The following is a 14462-nucleotide window of genomic DNA, read 5'->3' as shown; positions in this document are numbered from 1 at the left end:
TAGAAGATTGCATTTTAATTGTAAGAACCTATAGGATCTACAGATCTACAACTCTGCATATGCAGAGCCTTGTTTGATCATATAATCATCTTGAGATATTTAAACATTTTTAAATAAGCTTTAAGAAATTTGGTCAAGAAAATAGTTGGAAAGGTGAGATTAATAGCCTCACAATAAAGCTCTCTTATCTGCTTAGAAAGTCCTTATCAGTATTCTTTTCTCAGTTCTAGCTACCTTGGAAGTTAAATGTGACCAGTTATCAACCTAGGTATGTCACTGTTTTAGAAGATTCATTTGTAATATTTTTTATTTAAATCTAAAATAACATTTCAGCAGGTCACAAAACCAAAGAGTTCATGATACTAAGACCTTAGTAAGAAATAGTTGATTCAGAATACTTACAGTTGATGATTAACATAACTAGGCCAAAGTAATACAGTTTACTTTCTTTTTTACTACATAACTTGACTGATTTCCTTTATTACTAGAATTTTACAACTATGTATTACAACAATGGTATATTTACAACTATGTATTTGTCTACAATAGACAAAATATCCTGTATTACACACTATAATGAATAGGCTTTACTTTTTTAGTGTATACATATCTAGGCACAGCTAAACTTTTTTTTAATACTAATAAATTTAAAAACACATACTGAAAAGAACGGAGTTCCTGTGTGACCATTATTGCCTAGGAATCACATCAAGATATCTTTATTCCTCCTTTTCCTTTACCTTTACATCTTGGTTCCCAGGACAGTAACAAATATTAATTTTGTAAGGTTATTTAGACTACTTTGATAACGTATCAAAATGCAGCTCGTTAGTTGATATATTCTAAGCAGAGTATCAACTCACACCTTGATAATCCTCCTATCCCCAGAAACATGTGGAATGGCCATAAACAATTCCCCTGGAATTAGTGTTTATTTAGTGTATTTTACCAATACTATATATTCTCTTTTATCTGTTTGGCCACTCCAAAGAACCTGATAACTGAGTACATATATAACTTTATACATTCTTTAAAAAAAAAGTATCTTTTTAGGTTTTATTAAACTTATGTATTATCACAGTATTGAGAGCTATTATGCAATATTTAAACCATGCCCTTTTGGTTGAAATTATACTATTCAATAAAATAAAATGGTTACATCCTTAAACAGATTAAAATATTTCTTAATTTGTATTCAGAGAATCACTGTCCCAATTATTTCCTTTACCCTGCCACATTATAATTGTATTCTCTTATTAATAAGGATCATTGCAATTTTAAAAAATTCAAGTCTTTATTGAGCACTTAATATATGTCTAGAACTGTATAAGACACTGTGGAGACTAAGGAAGACATAAGATAGGGTCTCTGACCTCAAAGAGCTAGAAATTTAAAGGAAAAGACTGCATTGCTGAAACAAGAGAAAAATATAGGGAGGATGAAACTGAGTGAAAAATTGTGTGAGACAAACTCTGAAGTATCAAGAACAGAGAAGCCAATGTAGGCTAAAGTAGTTTTAAGAGAATTTGTTCTGGACTTTGAAGTGATGAGTAAGGGGGTGTGGCATTTAATCTTGGATTTAAAGAATTGACAGATAGGTATCCAGAATAAAAGCCTGGCTAAAGAAAATGGATAAGTTTTCTGAAATTGAGAATTTTTAATGCAGATCAGATCAAAGATGCTATCTGTTTTGCTAGCTAAAATAATGACAGTTTAGAGTCAACTAGTGCAACCTACTATGATTACCAGTATTTAAGAAGTTAATTGTTTTCAACTTTTTTTTACATGGAAAAATAAAAACATAGCTTAAAATCTTAGATTATAGACTGAATGAGATGCTTAGTATAGGTTTGTGTACACTGAATTCTCCATACGATCTTGAGAACTAACTACAAAAGAGAAATTTATTTTTGCCCATGTCTCTAAAGAAGAGATATACTTTCAAAATGTCTTTAATTTGTGGTTTCTGACTCTGGTGTACCATTTGAAGTCCTGATTTCATATTGCAGATTATTTTGAAATTACAGAACTAATAAAGAACATCTGTGTTAATAGCCTTACATGTCCAACAAAAAACTAAAGCAAAAGATTTTTAAATTGACAAAAACATACAGTGTAACTTTTGTTGGAATTTGCTAGTTTTAAAAACAATACTTTTCTAAAGTTGCCACTTCATTTGAGGGATGGTATAAAGATGGGCTGAATATAGAGTTAGAGCACAGAAATATTTCATGCTTCTCAATTCATTAGGCCTGATTTGAGGCCCTTCTCTAAGTCCAGTTCACATGGGCGTGTGGTCCCTTGCATCTATGAGGTAGACAGGCTGGAACAGAGGTAGTGAGAGTGGAAGGGTGCTTCCTGCCTTGGCTCTGAACCATGTGTATACAGACAGGATGGTCCAGCAGACTCACTCTCTCATACATTCCAGAATTTTTCTACAAAATAAGCAGAATATCTCAAGTTAAATATTTTTCTTGGATTGAGTTTTAAATACTTCTTGATTATTTTTATTGTTTGGAATAACAGATGTTCACGCCGGTTAAAGGACCCCAAACTAGTGAATATAATTAGAAAAAATAGAAACTGAAAAATACTTGCCTACTCTTAAGAAGAAATGACATTTTAAGTTTATTCTATACTAAATAGCCAAGAAGAAATTTAAGAATTCTCCTTTGGAATTTTGGATGTAAGGATTTGTATCCATTCAGCCAATCTGTGTCTTTTGGTGGGAGCATTTAGTCCATTTACATTTAAGGTAATTATCGATATGTGTGTTCCTATTCCCATTTTCTTAATTGTTTTGGGTTCGTTATTGTAGGTCCTTTCCTTCTTTTGTGTTTCTTGCCTAGAGAAGTTCCTTTAGCAGTTGTTGTAGAGCTGGTTTGGTGGTGCTGAACTCTCTCAGCTTTTGCTTGTCTGTAAAGGTTTTAATTTCTCCATCAAATCTGAATGAGATCCTTGCTGGGTAGAGTAATCTTGGTTGCAGGTTTTTCTCCTTCAACACTTTCAATATGTCCTGCCACTCCCTTCTGGCTTGCAGAGTTTCTGCTGAAAGATCAGCTGTTAACCTTATGGGGATTCCCTTGTGTGTTATTTGTTGTTTTTCCCTTGCTGCTTTTAATATGTTTTCTTTGTATTTAATTTTTGACAGTTTGATTAATATGTGTCTTGGCGTATTTCTCCTTGGATTTATCCTGTATGGGACTCTGTGTGCTTCCTGGACTTCATTAACTATTTCCTTTCCCATATTAGGGAAGTTTTCAACTATAATCTCTTCAGATATTTTCTCAGTCCCTTTCTTTTTCTCTTCTTCTTCTGGAACCCCTATAATTCGAATGTTGGTGCGTTTAATGTTGTCCCAGAGGTCTCTGAGACTGTCCTCAGTTCTTTTCATTCTTTTTTCTTTATTCTGCTCTGCAGTAGTTATTTCCACTATTTTATCTTCCAGGTCACTTATCCGTTCTTCTGCCTCAGTTATTCTGCTATTGATCCCATCTAGAGTACTTTTAATTTCATTTATTGTGTTGTTCATCATTGCTTGTTTCATCTTTAGTTCTTCTAGGTCCTTGTTAACTGATTCTTGCAATTTGTCCATTCTATTGTCCATTCTATCTCCAAGATTTCGGATCAACCTTACTATCATTATTCTGAATTCTTTTTCAGGTAGACTGCCTATTTCCTCTTCATTTGTTAGGTCTGGTGGGTTTTTATCTTGCTCCTTCATCTGCTGTGTGTTTTTCTGTCTTTTCATTTTGCTTATCTTACTGTGTTTGGGGTCTCCTTTTTTGCAGGCTGAAGGTTCGTAGTTCCTGTTGTTTTTTGTGTCTGTCCCCAGTGGCTAAGGTTGGTTCAGTGGGTTGTGTAGGCTTCCTGGTGGAGGGTACTAGTGCCTGTGTTCTGGTGGATGAGGCTGGATCTTGTCTTTCTGGTGGGCAGGTCCACGTCTGGTGGTGTGTTTTGGGGTGTCTGTAGACTTATTATGATTTTGGGCAGCCTCTCTGCTAATGGGTGGGGTTGTGTTCCTGTCTTGCTAATTGTTTGGCATAGGATGTCCAGCACTGTAGCTTGCTGGTCGTTGAGTGAAGCTGGGTGCTGGCGTTGAGATGGAGATCTCTCGGAGATTTTTGCCGTTTGATATTATGTGCAGCTGGGAGGCCTCTTGTGGACCAGTGTCCTGAAGTTGGCTCTCCCACCTCAGAGGCACAGCACTGACTCCTGGCTGCAGCACCAAGAGCCTTTCATCCACAGGGCTCCTTAATTTGGGATGATTCGTTGTCTATTCAGGTATTCCACAGATGCAGGGTATATCAAGTTGATTGTGGAGCTTTAATCCGCTGCTTCTGAGGCTGCTGGGAGAGATTTCCCTTTCTCTTCTTTGTTCTCACAGTTCCCAGGGGCTCAGCTTTGGATTTGGCCCCGCCTGTGCGTGTAGGTCGCCGGAGGGCGTCTGTTCTTTGCTCAGACAGGACGGGGTTAAAGGAGCCGCTGATTCGGAGGCTCTGGCTCATCCAGGCCGGGAGGTAGGGAGGGTCACGGAGTGCGGGGTGGGCCTGCAGCGGCAGAGGCCGGCGTGACGTTGCAGCCTGAGGCGCGCCGTGCGTTCTCCCGGGGGAGCCGTCCCTGGATCCCGGGACCCTGGCAGTGGCGGGCTGCACAGGCTCCCTGGAAGGGCGTGTGGCTAGTGACCTGTGTTCGCACATAGGCCTCCTGGCGGCGGCAGCAGCGGCCTTAGCGTCCCATGTCCGTCTCTGGGCTCCGCACTCTTAGCCGCGGCTCGCGCCCGTCCCTGGAGCTCTCTCAAGCAGCGTTCTTAATCCCCTCTCCTCGTGCACCAGGTAACAAAGAGGGACGTAAAAGTCTCTTGCCTCTTCGGCAGGTCCAGACCCCTCCCCGGACTCTCTCCCGGCCAGCCGCGGCGCACCAACGCCCTGCAGGCTGTGTTCACGCCGCCAACCCCAGTCCCCTCCCGGCGCTCCGACAAAAGCCGGAGCCTCAGCTCCCAGTCCCGCCCGCCCTAGCGGGCGAGCAGACAAGCCTCTCGGCTGGTGAGTGCCGGTCGGCCCGATCCTCTGCGCTGGAATCTGTCCGCTTTGCCCTCCGCACCCCTGTTGCTGTGCTCTCCTCCGCGGCTCCCAAGCTCCCCCACTCCGCCTCCCGAAGTGTCCACCCGCGAAGGGGCTTCCTAGTGTGTGGACACTTTTCCTCCTTCACAGCTCTCTCCTGCTGGTGCAGGACCCGTCCCTATCCTTTTGTCTCTGTTTAGTTTTTTCTTTTGCCCTAACCAGGTACGTGGGGGGTTCCTTGCCTTTTGGGAGGTCTGAGGTCTTTTGCCAGCGTTCAGTAGGTGCTCCGTAGGAGTTGTTCCACGCGTAGATGTATTTCTGGTGTATCTGTGGAGAGGAAGGTGATCTCCGCGTCTTACTCTTCCGCCATCTTCCCGGAAGTCCGGATGTAAGGATTTGAATGATATTTTGAAAAAAAAGTTTCTTGTTATTAGTGATTTAAAATTGTTCCCTTTTTCTTTTGCCATCTAAAATAGAATGTTAGGAGGCTAGACTTGTGTTTATCTGTGCATTTGTATTTTACTGATTACTGTATTCAGGATCAGCGTGTGATCCTGAATATCACACTTTGAAATGGATAATGGATCATTATCCATTTGGCATTTTTGAAACTTCCAAGTGATGAAAAACTCTTTTCTTTCTAAAAATGTCCATCTTAGTCAAAGCTTCCTGACAATTGTGATAATGCGAGAATACAAAATCACAGTGTGGGTTTATGTTTTACTGATAATGTAATCTATTGTCTAAAAATAAAATAAGCTTAATTTTTCTTCTGCATGGACTCAAAGAAGTAATATTCTACAGCTAATCTTAATTTTTGTATGTTTGTTTGCATAAGAGGAGCTTTAAAAGGTTAGTGCTCAAATTTACTTTCAATTTATATATTCTTTACATAGATAAAACTTTCCTATTTAAACTTATATACTTGTTAAATGGACTCATTATATGCACTTATATGCAAATGTTTTTGGCCATTTGATTCTAAGTATAAGAGAAATAAATCAGATGTGACAAATAGTCTGAAATAATTTCAAAATTCTTAGAATTTTTCCAAGTCTTTTTTGGGTAAAGGTTTAATAATAATAATTATACTATTTTAAAATAATAATTTTACTATTAAAATTAGAATTAAGCTCTAATTTAGGTTTTATATATCTATCTACACAACTGGATGTACTCATTGAAATATTGAAATAAAGGACAATTTTTCTTAATCTGATTCCCATTCTTTTGTTAAGAAAGAGAAAGAGGTGAGATAAAACAGATAAAACAAATTAAAGGATTAAGAAGACATTGTGACCTCCTCGGATTTCAAAAAAAAAAAATACACAAATACATACTCAATTTCTTTGTGACTAAACCAGTACTATTCAGTCCTCTAAAGTGTGCCTATAATACAAGAATATAAATATCCTTTGTTTTCCTTTACATTTTAAGCAAGTATATATAAATGTTTTTCAACACCTAGGAATTGTCAGTGTTTAGGTATTTTCACAGGGTTTCTAAAATATTAAGTAAAATATCTACCTGTGTTTTCGATCTGAAAATTTAAAATAAATTGGTAAACATAATTCATCCAGAAAAGTTTACTCTGTGGGGTTAAACAACTAAATGATTCTAAATTATAGGAATTAATGGAAATGTTTTATAAATTGCCACTCAGATTGCAAACATTGGATTTTTACTGTAGTGACTTTTAGTTTTATTTGTAAATCGACTAACAGTGATTTGTCTCAGAATTATCAATCACTATTAAATATTTCTCAATCTGTATGTAACATATTTATAGAAATACTCCTTTACAGGCAAGACACTTTAGAAATATTCCTATTAGTGAATGCCATAATAGAAATTACTGATCCAGGAGACAAACAACAACACAAAACCAAAAAAACCCTTCTGTACCCTCAATTTTGCCACCTACTTAATGTCTTTAAAATCTCTCTTCAGAATTATGTGTAGGTTCTGAACCTAATTCTTCCTCTTACTTGTTTGTTTACCATACTCATTTATGTCAGGAAACAGTGTAACAGGATAGTATAGTAGGATCTTGATTTTATTCCTTCAGTATATTAGATAACTACTCTGAACCTCACTTTACTAATCTATAAAATGGATATAATAGTTCCATTTTGGTGATGATTAGATTAATTTGTATTTGTGCTATGCTTGAGTTATACTTCAATTGTAAGGTATGGTGGCTATATAATTATAATTGTCATTTAAAAGCTTATGTTAGTTACAATAATTCTAATTTTAATAATAAGGATATTATAGTTATTAGTAAATCATTGTGTTTCAGTATCTTTATCTACCAAATGAGGAGAGCCTGTGTTCCTTTCAGAATTCCTTAACTATAATAAAATTTTATTACACGGTTTTATTTTGTAGTGCCCTCTAACAGAGGAATTAAGATATTTTTATGTCTTACCTTTATGCAAAAGTACTCAAGTTTGACATGTGACATTATTATTTATAATTTATAGTAATAAATTGTTGGTTTTTGATAAACCTGGTAACAGTCATTACTCCTTTATCTGTTTTTTAAAACCCTATATTTTTCTTAGGTATTACAAAAATTTTTCTCTTTCTTCACAGGTAGCTTCTGTCAGTTATTTGATTTTACTGTCAGTACTAACAGAAACCAGAGTTAAGAATCTTCATGTAGGGACTTCCCTGGCAGTCCAGTGGTTAAGACTCTGCGCTTCCACTGCAGGGGGCACGGGTTTGATCCCTGGTCAGGGAACTAAGATCCTGCATGCATGCCACATGGCCAAAAAAAAAAAAAAGAGTCTTCATGTATAATTTCTTTCCTTATTCTGAGCATAGTGACTTAAATTAGGTAGTAGCAAACAGATGGTAGTATGCTTATATGGTATTTATGTTGTTTTCTTTTCTGCTAGGAGGTGGGAGAATGACTTACCACTTAAAAAGAATTATTCTTAGGTTATATGTTGATTTATCTGATAAGCTTTAGTAAGAAAGTAGGAAGTTGCCCAGTAATTTTGTTCATTGTATTTATATCTGGTAAGTGAGCTATATTTAAATCTTAAACTTTTTTCCCCTCAGAAGAAAATATGTGTATTTAAAACTGGGCCACTCAATCTTGATATTCTCCCCCAAAGCTAATCATGTTTTCCTTTCATCCTAGTTCAGACTTGGTTCCTTCAACCTAGAGAAGGTTGCAAACCCAGCTGAGGTCATTAGAGAACTTATTTGTCGTTGCCTGGACACCATTGCAGAAAACCAAGCCAAAAATGAGCACCTACAGAAAGAAAATGAAAGGCTTCTGAGAGACTGGAATGATGTCCAAGGACGGTGTGTGCATAATGTGCTTATATCATAAAAACACTAAGCTCTTTATATCATTGTAGCTATAAGTTAATGATTTATACATTTATAATATATGTAGACTAGCATATATTTAAAATGAAATCTGTCATTAATTGTACCTTTACTTAATGTGATTAAACTAAATTATTGGTCATTATTATACATTATATGAGTACATTAACACTTTTAGGTCCTTAGTATTTGGTGGCCCCGGCAAACTAATAACAATAAGGAGTAATTGGACAATGAGAATCAGAACTCATTAATATTAATCAAAGTTTAGGAAGTTGATGTCTATAAGGATTAATTGACTTCAAATTATAAGATTAATAATGAATAAAAAAGACATGAAATATAAATAAGCATAGTTGATTCCTTATTTGGAATCTTTTTATGAATGGCATCTATTTCAGGTGAAGTTTGTGTTTTGGTTCCTAATAAAGACTTATTTTTGCTGATTGATTGAAAATTCATACTATCAGCATTTTAAAAAGAAGTAATTGTTACTACTGGATAAGACATTGAAAAGCCTTTATTTTCCTGATTTTGCTCCTTATCTTTTAAACGATGAAGAAGAAAGTGACCTATCTTCTCAATTATGCATTTTTCTCAACTATATCATAACCTAGGCTGGTCCAGTGTGTAGCCTGTATTACTCTATTATGTAAAAGATGTTTGAAGGAAATAAAATATATGTTGTGAATATTTGTATCTCTATAAAGATATATTAATATAATATGCATGCATTTGTATATATATACATTGCAGCATTTGAAATAATTTTGTAGAATATATAAAATAATAATTATTATTATTACATCCAGTATGTAAAGTAGATTTTTTATCTTTCATTCAAACCAGTTGCTCTAAAACATAAGAACATTTATCCAATTTAGAATCTTTTTAGGGCACTCACTAAGATTGTTCTTTATGGACATTAGTAAGTATATGGGGGAGTGCATGAAAAACGTGAAGGGTTTTTTCATCGTCCATATATGTATGTGAAAATGAGGTTGACTAGAGGATATTGTTTCTATACATTTACTTATATTTATTAATTAGTGCAAGGCATCAACTTAACACCTATCACCTAAAACTTGGTTCTATTTGGCTCTCATTTATTATATTAATAAAATATCTTGTTTTCTTTTAGTTCTGAATTAATTTTTATCTCCAATTATATAAAGTAATTAGACCAAATCAAAATTATATAAATGTTAGGAAACCATACAGAAAAATAATTTAACGTTTCTCTTTCTCTTTAAAATTCATGTTCTTATGAATTAATACCAAATATTTGTTCTAGAAAGCATGTTTCGGGGCTCATATCAGTAGTTTGAGTGTGTTTTTCTATTTTATATACAAAATAAATCAAATGAAATGAGACATACCCTGGTCGTGATAAGCCATTATATTAAAAACTCAAAATACCCTCAGGATGATCGGAAATTTGATTCACAAATTGCCCACAAAAATGCAGACTGGGTACTTGGTACTTGAGCAAATTGCTTTAAAATGTCTGCAAGAGGTTGAAAGAGGTATTACCTCATCAGTATTCAACACCACTGCCATAGGATGGAAAGCAGCAGGGAACACAGATGCGACAGTGGAGACAAATATACCTTGTGCTGTAAAACAGCGTATGAGGGTATATATAATATGTGCCCCACGGATGCTTGATTTGCTGTTTCGGAATTACCCAGAAAATTCTTTTGTGTTATTGTGGCAAAAAGTTACCTATTTGATCAAAAGCATAGCCATGTAGCTTATCACCAGTCTTATTATGCTCTAGCTATTCTTTTTTTTTTTGTAAATACTGGATCACATATCTTCTTCAGGAATTGAAGATGTGTGCCCTTGGAGTGGCCCTTCAAACAGAGGAAACAAAGTCCACTCCAGAGAATTCTAGGCTCTTGGTTGTATTCTAGATGTTGGATTAGTAGATTTATCTATTTTCCAAATTTGGTTTTCTTTCCTATCACACAGAAAGTGGCCATTTTAAAGAGCTGTAAATACACCTTGGTCATGGTCAAGCAGTATTTCCTGAAGTGTTCCCTCTCCAGAGCCTTAGTACACTGGGAAATGAGCAAAGGATTTACAGCTCCTGCTTCCGTAAGGCAGTAGTACTGATCAAGAGTCTTTAGAGAGATTAGAAATAGGATACAAACATACTGAGTTAGGTAACTGACCACATAGATAGTAGAGTTGAGGTCTTCTCATTAGGCCTGGTCACAGTTCAGTTTCTGTGCTGCTTCTGATTAGTCTTATATCAGTGTCCATTCATGATCCAATCATTTCTTCCTTATCGTTTTTCAAGACTATGTGTGCCTGGGAGAGTGGGGGTGTGGGTCACAAAATAGGTGCTGAGAATTCCCTTAGAAGCTATGGTAGATAGGTCTGAAATATATTTAATACACACTAGGATATTATATGAGCAAAAAGCAATCATATACATGATGCTTATACCATGGAAAATGTTTATGATGTGTTGAGGCAAAATGTGAACTTCCAAAAATATGAAGAGTATCTCATTTTTTTTGGTAAAATATGTCTTCAGATAGAGAGTATCTAGAAAGAGAAAATTAAATGATAATAGTGTGTGTCTGGAATTGTGAATTAAATTTTCCTTTACTTCTTGGGAGTATTTTTTGCATGTATTTTTGTATTTAAATATGTATCATTATTATAATCAGAGCCAAATCTAAAGCTGTTTCCATTTGGGATGACAGTGGAGAATAAATAAGGTTTGAGTAAGGAGTGAGGAATTACAGTAAGAGTAAAAAGAATGAGCTTTAACGTGTAGACTTTTAACATATATATTTGCTGTTATTCTTTTATTTGCTATTTAATAATTGCAGTCTTAGCTCCATTTTAAACAAGTGACATTACTGGATTAATTTAATTCTGTATAGTTTAGATAAAGGAGAAGACATTAGAAATATTGTATGTAAATCCTTAGGTCATTAGCTATATTTATTTCACTGGTTTTTCCTATTTAGTTTCAAATAACAACTCTCAAGTTCCACGTTACTGAATAGGTCTTTTGTTTGCACTCAGACATCAAGTTAGAAATTCTCTAGCTTTACTCTGAGTTATAGTTATTAAACCTATAACTGAAGGCAGTTTTCAGCATTTTGAATTGGGTTGACACTCATGGAATCATTAGAATAGAAGAGACCTTGAAAGCTCTTCTACTTCATCTCTCTGCCTTCAAGCTAGGATCACATTATAGCCAGATGAATTTAGTCCAATTTTTAAAGACCTCAAGAGATATCTTCAACTCCTGTTGGTAGCCCATTACATTGTTTAAGAACAGTCACAGGCAGAAAATTCTTCCTTCCATCTATTGGTAATCTGAGTCCTTCATGGTGTACTGAAGGCCATTTCCTCTTGTTCTGTCATCAGAAAGGATGAGGAACAGCTGTTTACCATCTTCTTCAGCACTTAGAGGCTTATTAAATCTCTTTACCACTGCTTGCTTTTCCATTTCTTTTTAGCATTCTTTGTCCTCTGAACTCTGTGTAGATTTTCTTTTGCTGCACAACCCTGACCTGGATATAAATTTGATCAGAGCTGTAAATACAAGGATTACTGCACTGTTTCTAAGTACCACATGTTCACATTTACATATCTGTTTTATTTTGGGTTATCATTTACTCTTTTATTTTGGATGTTATTTCTCCATGAAATTACCTTATTTCTGCTCTCATTTTTGTTGTTTTTTTTTGACATTTATTCTTAAATTCTTTGTTTTCCCATCCAGAAATATTTTATTTGAATATTCAGTGTTTTCCATATTTAGTTTTTACTCTTTTAGTTTAGTTTTTTTTTTTTTTTTTAAGTACTATCATTTGGTCTGAGTTCCTAGATACCTCAGTCCTAGGCTGCTAATTAAACTTTATTGTTCTGTTGTCCCAGTCACTGTTAAAAGGATAAAGCATCATTAGGCCTTTCCTGTTTGATGTTATTTATGGTTTCATCAGGTTTGAGCTTTGCTTTAGAGATGATCCTTGGGCTAGCTGTGGTCTGATCTGGTTGTATGTGAGTTCTCCTTTAGTATTGCTAAACTTAGCAATGAATCCCGTATGTCTCACTTACTAATACCTGTTCAGTTCTTGATGTGGAGAGTTGGCAGGAGGCAAGTATCAATAATATGGAAGGCATAGTAACATCATAATGCTGTAAGGGAGGAATGGCATTACAAATGTGATGGGAGGATGGTATGTACCTGTTAGTTACTGAATATTAAATAAAAAGAGTTCTCTGAATTTGTTAATCATTAATAATCAAGAGTAAATTCATATCCTGAAACTATTCACAATAATACTATTTCCTAGCCAACCCCCACTCCGCAGCTTTGTCTAGGAAGTGTTATTCAGTTTAATGATTAGAGGTTTGGTTGTAACAAAATCCTAAAGCTTTGCTAAAACCAAGCAAGGTTAACTCACAGAATGCCATGCATTCTACTGAGTTTGCTTTCCTATCACAGAAATGTTGTTACCTTTGACAATGTAGCCGTGACACTATCTATTTAGATTAATAATATTCTTTAGACAAAAAAGATATATTTCATTTTGATATCTATTTTTAATTCATGAGTTATACCAAATGTTAATTTTAATAAAGGTTTGGAAATTTGCTTGATAGTTGATAAGTACACATAATCTTTCAAAAGAATTTTTGAAGTGATTTATATAGAAATTAAATATGCCTTTAAATCAGATAAGTTACTAATTGGTTACTATAGTTATGGATTTACATATTGAATTATTATACAAGATTTTTATTGTAAATTTTTATAACTGATTTTTACTTTGTATATGTTTATTTTATTATTGTACACTCAGGTGTATGTTCTAGTTATCTTTTTTTTTTTTTTTTTTTTTTTTTTTTTGCGGTACGCGGGCCTCTCACTGCCGTGGCCTCTCCCGCCGCGGAGCACAGGCTCCGGACGCACAGGCCCAGCGGCCACGGCCCACGGGCCCAGCCGCTCCTCGGCATGCGGGATCCTCCTGGACCGGAGCACGAACCCGCATCTCCAGCATCAACCACTGCGCCACCAGGGAAGCCCTCTAGTTATCTTTTAAACTTGTGTTACATTGGAAAATAGTACAAGAAAATAAGAATATAATGTTTATAAACACTTTGCATCTGAAATATAAATGCAGTAACATATCCCAGCTTAAAATAAGCCATCAATATTGGCAGCTTCTCCTCAACTTTGGCTCTATTTTTTTCCCCACACCTTTTGGAGTACTTCTTTCTCAGAGAGCTTTGCTTATGATAGAGGTACTGCTATATTAATATTTATCACAGTTTTTTTTGCAAGTGGATAAACAATTTTTTAAATTAAAGTTAAGCCTGTATAAAATGTTCATCAAGTACAGATGAGTATGAAATTATAGCCTACCCTTGGAGGTAATTAATTTTTAGAATTTCTATTTTCATTCTTTTGGTGATTTGCTACATATACTTATTCACTCTGCTTCTTAATGTTCTGAAATTTAAGATTTACTTGTGTGCTCCCTGCTATAAGATGAGGAATTTTGATCACTTCCCCTGGTCTTGTTTTTCTCCCCTGACCCACATCCCAGGTTTCATTTTAATTTTACTTTCATGCATCTTTTGGTCACATTTATTTATTTTTAAATCCATTAGCCTTTTAGGCAATGTAATTGATTCCCTCTTTACAAAACATAAGCATTAAGCATCCCTACGCTCTTTCATTTATTTTCTTCCTTTCTATTCCTAAACTCTTTTAGCTGTACCATTATATGCATCACTTAAATATCACAATTTTTTAGAAGCTTGAAGAAGATGAAAAATATTACTGTTACAATAGTGAATAGCTATTAAAGGAGTGAAAAATATAATATTCAGAATCACTGGTTTTACATTTCTTCATAAGATGTCCATATTAACTTGCTCACTTCATTCATTTATCTGATAAATAGCTATTCAACATCTGTTGAATGCCAAACACTATGCTAGGCACAGAGGATAAAGCAGCCAATAAAACATACATGCTCTCTGCCCTTACGGAGTTCACAGCCTTGGCAATGACTA

General features: G+C 35.3%; 1 protein-coding gene across 5 annotated transcripts in view; it reads left to right on the top strand.

The window, feature by feature from the left end:
* The window catches only part of XRCC4 (X-ray repair cross complementing 4), a 262034-nt gene that overhangs the window by 107535 nt on the left and 140037 nt on the right, over positions 1 to 14462 (top strand). For all 5 annotated transcript variants that reach the window (XM_012537378.3, XM_033409083.2, XM_033409084.2 and 2 more), the window contains one exon: positions 8215 to 8381. In XM_012537378.3, the coding sequence (XP_012392832.1) occupies positions 8215 to 8381 (167 nt within the window). The remainder of the gene's footprint in view (positions 1 to 8214; positions 8382 to 14462) is intronic.

Source organism: Orcinus orca, chromosome 3, assembly GCF_937001465.1.
Source record: "Orcinus orca chromosome 3, mOrcOrc1.1, whole genome shotgun sequence".
NCBI lineage: Eukaryota > Metazoa > Chordata > Mammalia > Artiodactyla > Delphinidae > Orcinus > Orcinus orca.
Note: the sequence above shows the minus strand (reverse complement) of the source record. Positions and strands in the feature narration are given on the sequence as shown.